This window comes from Entelurus aequoreus, linkage group LG11 (genome assembly GCF_033978785.1).
Source record: "Entelurus aequoreus isolate RoL-2023_Sb linkage group LG11, RoL_Eaeq_v1.1, whole genome shotgun sequence".
Classification (NCBI taxonomy): Eukaryota; Metazoa; Chordata; class Actinopteri; order Syngnathiformes; family Syngnathidae; genus Entelurus; species Entelurus aequoreus.
Window position 1 is genome coordinate 16,594,967 of NC_084741.1, and position 11,042 is coordinate 16,606,008.

The following is an 11,042-nucleotide window of genomic DNA, read 5'->3' on the forward strand; positions in this document are numbered from 1 at the left end:
ATAGTCCGGAAAATACAGTACTTTTATTCTATTCTATGCTATTATGCGGGATCCGGGATTCAGAAAACCAGGTACCGATAGGTAAGGAACGTTTTTTAATGTATAATAGCTCCCAACTGAAGGAGAATAGAAAGGTCCAGAACCACACTCTGGTGTGTGTGCGCAGGTGCTCATGTAATCCCCGCGGCTTTTGTCGTCTTGCGACGAGGCCATTTTTGTGTGTGCACCGAAACACAAAGTACAGATTAAGTGCTTTGGGTTACGCAAGAATTACGTGCTGCTGCTCTTTGCCTCTGACAAAAGAATGATCCCGCCGGAAGATTTGATTTGGAGACGATTAGACCTCAATTCCGATTGGGTAAGCTGACATGAACGCAGGAAACACACGTGGCAGATTGAGACAGCGTCGTTTAATCACCTTAAATGTGCGTAGGCTAATGAAGTTGGCAAAATCCAAAAAAATAGAAACAGTTTGTCGGGAGTAACTGAGAGACAGAAGTAAGCCAGCACTCACCCACGTCCTTGACCTAAATAGTCACAAGATCCGCATATTCTCCGTTACTGAGGCACATATTCTCCAGTGTTGCGCAGCTACAAAAGAAAGGAGAGTTTCCATGCTATATAAAAAAAGTGATAGATGCGGTAAAGAAACCAAAGCGTGTCGTTCCTTGTGTACATTAAGCCGGCAGTCCTTGGTGCGACTCGCAAACGTGCCCGTGAGGCCGCCACTCAACGTGTTTCACTGCCACGGTCTCTTCAGCTCCACGGCTTGTGTTGGCAATAAAGACGCTGCAATGCGGGACGAGCACTTGAAAAGGTTTGGTAGACCCAGAATGCATGTCGGTATGAAGTGCGCGAGTTACGGTGAGTGGTAAGTAGCCCGACTCGCTGACTCCGAAAGAGGAGTCCTTAAAGGTCCAAACTGCGTAGTCGGCTTTAAATAAGTTTCATGGTGAACCTGCCACCGTCCCCGCCGTCTCCTCCCCCGCCCATGGAGGAGCGAGGAACAAAGTCAATGGTGGCCGTGTGCTTGATTTGGCCCTTGCTCTGGCTCCAGAAGAACATGAAGACAAAGCAGATGGCCACCGAGCTGAGGAAAGACAAGAAGCCCATGGTGGTGGCGATGATCAGCGTCTTGGCGTCAAAAGGGTAGGGCCTGGCCGTTTCGGCCGAGGAATTGGTAGCTTGGGGGACCGGGGGCTCCAGCCAGTCTTCCTCGGTGAAGAAGGGGATAGTTCGGTTTCGAGCGACCGCTTTTACATAGAGGCCGACTGTCAGGCTGTCGTTGCCGGCAGCGTTGCCGGCGAGGCACTGATAGGTGCCGCTGTCATGGACCTGTGCATACCGGACTTCCAGAGTACCATTAGGCAAAACCCTGATTCTTCCCGTTGAAGAGACTTTATTCTTGTGGGACGAGATCCAGGTGATGGATGGAGCTGGATCACCATCAGCCTTGCAGGAGAACAGAACCGTGGTGCCTTCCTCCACCCTGGCCTCCTGCGGCCTACGATCTAATATACGGGTGGGACGGCAGGTAAACAGCCTCGGCAGCTCCTTTTCCGAAAAGTCTCTGAATTCTCGCTGCCTCACGGTGTCGGGGGTAGAGCACGTGGGCTGGTGTCCGTCAAAGTTCAGGCGCAATCGCCGACGTACCACCCATAGCAGGCGGCAGTCGCAAGCTAGGGGATTCCCATCCAGTCTGAGAACCTGAAGGTTTCCCACTGAATGCAAGGTGCTCTCCTCTAAAGTCGTGAGGTGATTGGATGAAACATTAAGCATGCGAAAGTAGGTTAGGCCCCTGAAAGCCCCTGGTTCTATACGTAGCAAATTCCCCCCGACAAGATGTAACTCTTGGAGTCTAAGGAGATCCCCCAACAGGTTACTTTGAATAACAGTGATGGGGTTATAGGACAGGTCTAGGAAGCGCAGGTGTACCAGGTGACGGAGAGCTGAGTATGGCACAGCACTGAGGTTGCAGTTGCTAATGACCAGAGCAGTCAAATTGAGTCCAATCAGGCTGTTGCTCGCCATCGTGTCCAGAGTTGGCCAACTGACCATGATCAGGGTGTGTAGACGGTGCAGCCGACGGAAAGCATTGTTAGGCAGAGTGGAAATGGTGAGACGGAGCATGCGAAGGCGCATCAGGCTCTGGAGCTGAGACAACGCCTCGGTGGGAATAGACGTCAAATTACTACGATCTATGTTAAGTTCCTGCAGACTATGCAAACCCACAAAAGCCCGCTGAGAGATGAACACCAAGTCATTCTCATCAGCCTCAAGCGTCTGCAGGTTCACCATCTCTTTGAATGTGTAGTCGAGGAAGACCAGAATCTCATTCTGGCTCAGATCCAAAAATCGTAGACTGGACAGGCCAGAAAAAACCCCGACAGGAATGATCTTGAGTCGATTGTTTTTAATCCGAAGTGTCCTGAGGATCTGTAGTCCCTGGAAAGCATCCACCTCAATCATAGAGATTAGATTCTCGCTAAGGTCGAGCTCTTGAAGTTGCGGGAGGCCAGAGAACTGCCGGCGCGATACAGTCCTAATCTTGTTGTAGGACAAATCCAGACGCCTTGCATCGCCGGAAAAACCCTCTGGGATGGTGTTCAAATGTTTGCCGGAGCAGATGACTTCCTTCGCCTCGTGTGGACACACGCACCGTGGAGGGCAACTTTCTGCTGACACCTGTAGTCCGGCCTGCAGCAGGATGCCCAACGCTGCCCATCGAACCACAGACTCCACAAACATCTTACCCCCTTTCTGGAAGGACACACAGACCACTGGTCAGACCTTGGACAAAGTGCTGACATAGAAGTAGGATTACGACTTCTTCTTGACACGGAACAGAACAAAAATACCCTTTCAGAGCCAGAGCCAGACTGCAGATGATCATAACCAGGGCCAGTCTGGTCGGAGTCAGGCTTGGGTCTGGTCTAGTGTTGGTCCTGTATGCCGTCGAGTCGCCTGTAGGAAGACAAGAGACTAAGTTAGAGTCGCTTCATTGGCAGGGTGACCGAAACGTGGACATGCAGGTCCGATCAGAAGCAGATGTTGCACAAGTGGGACCATCCTGCATCTCTGTGTGTGTGTGTGTGTGTGTGTGTGTGTGTGTGTGTGTGTGTGTGTGTGTGTGTGTGTGTGTGTGTGTGTGTGTGTGTGTGTGTGTGTGTGTGTGTCACAGATACCCAAATCCCTTCTTTGGTGATTATCGAAGGACACATTCCGTTTACTGTATGGCAGCTCTGTCGCCAGAATTTTACTGTAAAAATAAAAGTAGTACCATTTTTCAATTTACAGTAATGCACTGTAAAATGACGAGATTTTACAATAATAAAAAAAAACCTGACAGCTCAGTCGGCGTACTTTTTACGTTAAATAAATGTGGTATTGTTTTTTTCCATTTACAGTAATGCACTGTAAAAAAACAACTGTAAATGTTACAGTGAACAAAAACTGACAGCTCATTTACAGGATTTTACTGTAAGAAATGAAGTCGTTTCTCCATTTACAGTAATGCACTGTTTTACAGTAAAAACTGGCAGCTTAATCGCCAAAATTTTACCGTACAATATAAAAAAGTGTTACAGTAACGCACTGTAAAAACAACAATCGTAGGTTTTACAGTAAAAAGTCGCCAGGATTTTACTGTAAAATTAAAAGTGTTATCAATTTACAGTAATGCTCTGTAAAAATTACAAGATTTTACAGTAAAAAAAACTGACCGGTCAGATGCATAATTATGTTAAATAAAAGTGATATTGTTTATTTTATTTTTTTCAATTTACAGTAATGTAAAAACAACTGTAGGGTGGTATTGTTTTTGTTTTTACAGTAATGCACTGTAATAACAACTGTAAATGTTACAGTGAGCAAAAACTGACAGCTCATTTACAGGATTTTACTGTGAGAAATGAAGTTGTTTCTCCATTTACAGTAATGCACTGTTTTACAGTAAAAACTGGCAGCTTAATCGCCAGAATTTTACCGTACAATATAAAAAAGTGTTACAGTAACGCACTGTAAAAACAACAATCGTAGGTTTTACAGTAAAAAGTCGCCAGGATTTTACTGTAAAATTAAAAGTGTTATCAATTTACAGTAATGCTCTGTAAAAATTACAAGATTTTACAGTAAAAAAAAACCTGACCGGTCAGATGCATAATTATGTTAAATAAAAGTGGTATTGTTTATAAAAAATTTTTTTCAATTTACAGTAATGTAAAAACAACTGTAAAAGTGATATTGTTTTTTTGGTTTCAATTTACAGTAATGTAAAAACAACTGTAAAAGTGGTATTGTTTTTGTTTTTACAGTAATGCACTGTAATAACAACTGTAAATGTTACAGTGAACAAAAACTGACAGCTCATTTACAGGATTTTACTGTAAGAAATGAAGTCGTTTCTCCATTTACAGTAATGCACTGTTTTACAGTAAAAACTGGCAGCTTAATCGCCAGAATTTTACCGTACAATATAAAAAAGTGTTACAGTAACGCACTGTAAAAACAACAATCGTAGGTTTTACAGTAAAAAGTCGCCAGGATTTTACTGTAAAATTAAAAGTGTTATCGATTTACAGTAATGCACTGTAAAAATTACAAGATTTTACAGTAAAAAAAACCTGACCGCTCAGATGCATAATTATGTTAAATAAAAGTGTTATTGTTTATTTAATTTTTTTTTCAATTTACAGTAATGTAAAAACAACTGTAAAAGTGGTATTGTTTTTTTTGTTTCAATTTACAGTAATGTAAAAACAACTGTAAAAGTGGTATTGTTTTTGTTTTTTTGTTTTTTACAGTAATGCACTGTAAAAACAACTGTAAATGTTACAGTGAAAAAAAACTGACAGCTCATTTACAGGATTTTACTGTAAGAAATGAAGTCGTTTCTCCATTTACAGTAATGCACTGTTTTACAGTAAAAACTGGCAGCTTAATCGCCAGAATTTTACCGTACAATATAAAAAAGTGTTACAGTAACGCACTGTAAAAACAACAATCGTAGGTTTTACAGTAAAAAGTCGCCAGGATTTTACTGTAAAATTAAAAGTGTTATCAATTTACAGTAATGCTCTGTAAAAATTACAAGATTTTACAGTAAAAAAAAACCTGACCGGTCAGATGCATAATTATGTTAAATAAAAGTGGTATTGTTTATTTATTTATTTTTTCAATTTACAGTACTGTAAAAACAACTGTAAAAGTGGTATTGTTTTTTTTGTTTCAATTTACAGTAATGTAAAAACAACTGTAAAAGTGGTATTGTTTTTGTTTTTTTGTTTTTTACAGTAATGCACTGTAAAAACAACTGTAAATGTTACAGTGAACAAAAACTGACAGCTCAGTTACAGGATTTTACTGTAAGAAATGAAGTCGTTTCTCCATTTACAGTAATGCACTGTTTTACAGTAAAAACTGGCAGCTTAATCGCCAAAATTTTACCGTACAATATAAAAAAGTGTTACAGTAACGCACTGTAAAAACAACAATCGTAGGTTTTACAGTAAAAAGTCGCCAGGATTTTACTGTAAAATTAAAAGTGTTATCAATTTACAGTAATGCTCTGTAAAAATTACAAGATTTTACAGTAAAAAAAACTGACCGGTCAGATGCATAATTATGTTAAATAAAAGTGATATTGTTTATTTTATTTTTTTCAATTTACAGTAATGTAAAAACAACTGTAAAAGTGGTATTGTTTTTGTTTTTACAGTAATGCACTGTAATAACAACTGTAAATGTTACAGTGAGCAAAAACTGACAGCTCATTTACAGGATTTTACTGTGAGAAATGAAGTTGTTTCTCCATTTACAGTAATGCACTGTTTTACAGTAAAAACTGGCAGCTTAATCGCCAGAATTTTACCGTACAATATAAAAAAGTGTTACAGTAACGCACTGTAAAAACAACAATCGTAGGTTTTACAGTAAAAAGTCGCCAGGATTTTACTGTAAAATTAAAAGTGTTATCAATTTACAGTAATGCTCTGTAAAAATTACAAGATTTTACAGTAAAAAAAAACCTGACCGGTCAGATGCATAATTATGTTAAATAAAAGTGGTATTGTTTATAAAAAATTTTTTTCAATTTACAGTAATGTAAAAACAACTGTAAAAGTGATATTGTTTTTTTGGTTTCAATTTACAGTAATGTAAAAACAACTGTAAAAGTGGTATTGTTTTTGTTTTTACAGTAATGCACTGTAATAACAACTGTAAATGTTACAGTGAACAAAAACTGACAGCTCATTTACAGGATTTTACTGTAAGAAATGAAGTCGTTTCTCCATTTACAGTAATGCACTGTTTTACAGTAAAAACTGGCAGCTTAATCGCCAGAATTTTACCGTACCATATAAAAAAGTGTTACAGTAACGCACTGTAAAAACAACAATCGTAGGTTTTACAGTAAAAAGTCGCCAGGATTTTACTGTAAAATTAAAAGTGTTATCAATTTACAGTAATGCTCTGTAAAAATTACAAGATTTTACAGTAAAAAAAAACCTGACCGGTCAGATGCATAATTATGTTAAATAAAAGTGGTATTGTTTATTTAATTTTTTTTTCAATTTACAGTAATGTAAAAACAACTGTAAAAGTGGTATTGTTTTTTTTGTTTCAATTTACAGTAATGTAAAAACAACTGTAAAAGTGGTATTGTTTTTGTTTTTTTGTTTTTTACAGTAATGCACTGTAAAAACAACTGTAAATGTTACAGTGAACAAAAACTGACAGCTCATTTACAGGATTTTACTGTAAGAAATAAAGTAGTTTCTCCATTTACAGTAATGCACTGTTTTACAGTAAAAACTGGCAGCTTAATCGCCAGAATTTTACCGTACAATATAAAAAAGTGTTACAGTAACGCACTGTAAAAACAACAATCGTAGGTTTTACAGTAAAAAGTCGCCAGGATTTTACTGTAAAATTAAAAGTGTTATCAATTTACAGTAATGCACTGTAAAAATTACAAGATTTTACAGTAAAAAAAAACCTGACCGGTCAGATGCATAATTATGTTAAATAAAAGTGGTATTGTTTATTTAATTTTTTTTTCAATTTACAGTAATGTAAAAACAACTGTAAAAGTGGTATTGTTTTTTTTGTTTCAATTTACAGTAATGTAAAAACAACTGTAAAAGTGGTATTGTTTTTGTTTTTTTGTTTTTTACAGTAATGCACTGTAAAAACAACTGTAAATGTTACAGTGAACAAAAACTGACAGCTCATTTACAGGATTTTACTGTAAGAAATAAAGTCGTTTCTCCATTTACAGTAATGCACTGTTTTACAGTAAAAACTGGCAGCTTAATCGCCAGAATTTTACCGTACAATATAAAAATGTGTTACAGTAACGCACTGTAAAAACAACAATCGTAGGTTTTACAGTAAAAAGTCGCCAGGATTTTACTGTAAAATTAAAAGTGTTATCAATTTACAGTAATGCACTGTAAAAATTACAAGATTTTACAGTAAAAAAAAACCTGACCGGTCAGATGCATAATTATGTTAAATAAAAGTGGTATTGTTTATTTAATTTTTTTTTCAATTTACAGTAATGTAAAAACAACTGTAAAAGTGGTATTGTTTTTTTTGTTTCAATTTACAGTAATATAAAAACAACTGTAAAAGTGGTATTGTTTTTGTTTTTTTGTTTTTTACAGTAATGCACTGTAAAAACAACTGTAAATGTTACAGTGAACAAAAACTGACAGCTCATTTACAGGATTTTACTGTAAGAAATAAAGTCGTTTCTCCATTTACAGTAATGCACTGTTTTACAGTAAAAACTGGCAGCTTAATCGCCAGAATTTTACCGTACAATATAAAAAAGTGTTACAGTAACGCACTGTAAAAACAACAATCGTAGGTTTTACAGTAAAAAGTCGCCAGGATTTTACTGTAAAATTAAAAGTGTTATCAATTTACAGTAATGCTCTGTAAAAATTACAAGATTTTACAGTAAAAAAAAACCTGACCGGTCAGATGCATAATTATGTTAAATAAAAGTGGTATTGTTTATTTTATTTTGTTCAATTTACAGTAATGTAAAAACAACTGTAAAAGTGGTATTGTTTTTTTGTTTCAATTTACAGTAATGTAAAAACAACTGTAAAAATGGTATTGTTTTTGTTTTTTTGTTTTTTACAGTAATGCACTGTAAAAACAACTGTAAATGTTACAATAAACAAAAACTGACAGCTCATTTACAGGATTTTACAGTAAGAAATAACTTAGTTTTTCCATTTACAGTAATGCACTGTTTTACAGTAAAAAACTGGCATTGTAAAAACAACTGTGAATTATACAAAAAAAATGGTAGCTCATTCAACTGAATTTTACTGTAAAATAAAATTTGGTAATATTTTTCTATTTACAGTAATTTACTGCCGAATCAAAGAGTGTTTATTCAGCTATAAAAACAACAACCTGGAAGCTCAATTGTCAGGATTATCCTGAAAGAATTAAATTGGTACCGCTTTCCCATTTACAGTAATGCACTGTAAAAACAACAATCGTAGGTTTTACAGTAAAAAAAACAACAACAACAACTGGCGGCTCAGTTGCAAGGATTTTACTGTAAAATTAAAAGTGGTACTGTTTTTTGTTACACATTTGCAGTAATGTACCGTAAAAACAAAAACAAAAAACGTAGATTTTAGGTTGAAAAAAAAAGGACAGTTCAGTTGCCAGAATTTTACCGTACGGTTTTTCAATTTACAGTAATGCACTGTAAAAGCAACTGCAAATTTGACAGTAAAAAAAAAATAAAAAAAAAAGCAGCTCATTCACCAGAATTTGCTGTAAAAATAGAAGTCTAATTACAATTTTTACCATAACAATAACAGTAGTATCCTTTTTTCAATTTACAGTCATTTGCTGTGAAAACACAGTAAAATTTACAGTATCGTTATCATTATTATTAACACAGTTTTATTGACCACGTCAAATCCTGGCAGAGGTCGTCGAAGCACCCTTAAAAGCGTTTCATCTTGGAGGCGTCCCGATCCTGTTGGAGCGTCGCCTCCAACAACGCCCGAGAGGCGATGGCGGCACATCTGCATCCGTGCACGCTAACCGGGACAAATTTTTAAAAAAGTAAAACCCAAATGTCAATTTAGGTCAGGCAGAATGCTGGATCAGACGTTTGTATTGATCTTTATGCTAGCATTCATAAAACATCAAATACTCAAAAGTTTCTGGGTGTTGTTGATAAATGGCTTTGGCGTTGCATAGTAGAGTTTTAACTTGCACTTACAGATGTAGCGACCAACTTGTAGTTACTGGCAGTGGTTTTCTGAAGTGTTCCTGAGCCCATGTGGTGATATCCTTTACACACTGATGTCGCTTTTTGATGCAGTACAGCCTGAGGGATCGAAGGTCACCCTTACGTGCAGGGATTTCTCCGGGTTCTCTGAACCTTTTGACAAAATTACGGAGCGTAGATGGTGAAATTTCCTAAATTCCTTGCAATAGCTGGTTGAGAAATGTTGTTCTTAAACTGTTGGACAATTTGCTCACGCATTTGTTGACAAAGTGGTGACCCTCGCCCCGTCCTTGTTTGTGAATGACTGAGCCTTTCATGGAAGCTGCTTTTATACCCAATCATGGCACCCACCTGTTCCCAATTTGCCTGTTCACCTGTGGGATGTATTATGCTTACATTACTGTTGTCTTTTTGTCCGATTTTATTTCGACAATATGCCAAAAACACACACACAGAGAAAAACAATAGCTTCACCGCCTTCTTCTTTCTCCACACTGTTTCTGCTTCTAAGTGCTCCCTGTGTGTGTGTGGGCTCACATGCACCTGGGGTCATATTACCAGCAATGTCATGGCATTCAAATAAAAAAGTACTTGTATTTTTCAAATGCAGTACAGTACCTTCTTCAATTCATTAGTACCGCGGTACTTTATTAGTACCAATATTCCGTGCAACTCTAGTCCCGAGTTTCGAAGTCAAATGTCAACCGCTCGGATGGCGGCATACAATTGAACTGAGGGTGACTCGGTGTCAGTTTCCATGTGTCAAATTCTCGAGTGAGTCCACATGAAGCAGCTGCACACTTCAGTGTTACCTGGTAAATCATGAACTTAGTCATGCAAACTCGAACCTTCAGCCATTGGCGGGGAAACCTAGGTCAGCAGGTGTGAAGCAGGTTGTGTCAACGTCGGGTTTCCAGCTCCGACTTCCGGATTAGCAAATAAATCAATGAAGGGGGGCTTTAGTGTCCGAATGATCCCGCGACTCAAGTTCTGATCCGGACTGATCCGGGCTGGTGAAAGACACGGGCTGGCAGGTGCGCGGTATCTCAGGCACCCAGGCTGTTCCTCTGACTAGCCAATCAGAAATTCCCATCAGTCGACTACCCCCCTCACCCCCCATACTTCTTAGCCCCTCCATGCTGCAGCCATGGGTTGTGACCCCGGGAGTCGGGGCTAATGCTGACCCCCATCCCTTGAAATAAGAAAGAAAAGGAATGTAATGTGTGCATCTTTTAGCAGTATCACTTTAACACGGTTCTTCTCAAATAGTGGGGTGGTACCCCGGGGCGGTTGGGAACCCTAAGTATCGTGCTTAAAAAACTAAAAAGCTGTGCATTAAAAAACGTGCTGATTGTAGTCATTAATCCTGACTTCCTCATTTTGACAATAAAAAAGTGAGCATAAATTCTTTTACTTGTTTTGTATAAATTGTTAATGATGCTGATTTATTATTATTTATTGAGTGTATCTTTTTTTTTTAAAATCAGTAACAAATGGTTCGAGTCGGTCAAAAAATATTTATAGTTTAAATGAAGTTATTAAAGTTATTCTTTGTTGTAAATTGATTTTTTTTCTTTTTTGTTTTCTTTTAGGATACAATGCTATGCAAAGGTGTACTTACAGTCACATGGACAAAGATAAGACCTTCTGGAGGAAAGTTCTGTGGTCAGATGGAAGAAAAATGGAGCTGTTTGGCCACAATACCCAGCAATATGTTTGGAGGAGAAAAGGTGAGGCCTTTAATCCCAGGAACACCATGCCTAGAGTCAAG

At 37.8% G+C, this 11,042-nt stretch overlaps 1 protein-coding gene across 1 annotated transcript in view; it reads right to left on the reverse strand.

Annotated features, from left to right (window-relative positions):
* Positions 1-395: 395 nt before the first annotated feature.
* The window catches only part of lingo4b (leucine rich repeat and Ig domain containing 4b), a 41,226-nt gene continuing 30,579 nt past the window's right edge, over positions 396-11,042 (reverse strand). Inside the window, exons 2-3 of the mRNA XM_062062616.1 lie at positions 2,859-2,964; positions 396-2,760 (exon numbers count right to left, since the gene is read on the reverse strand). Of these exons, the coding sequence (XP_061918600.1) occupies positions 937-2,748 (1,812 nt within the window). The 5' untranslated portion in view covers positions 2,749-2,760; positions 2,859-2,964 and the 3' untranslated portion in view covers positions 396-936. The remainder of the gene's footprint in view (positions 2,761-2,858; positions 2,965-11,042) is intronic.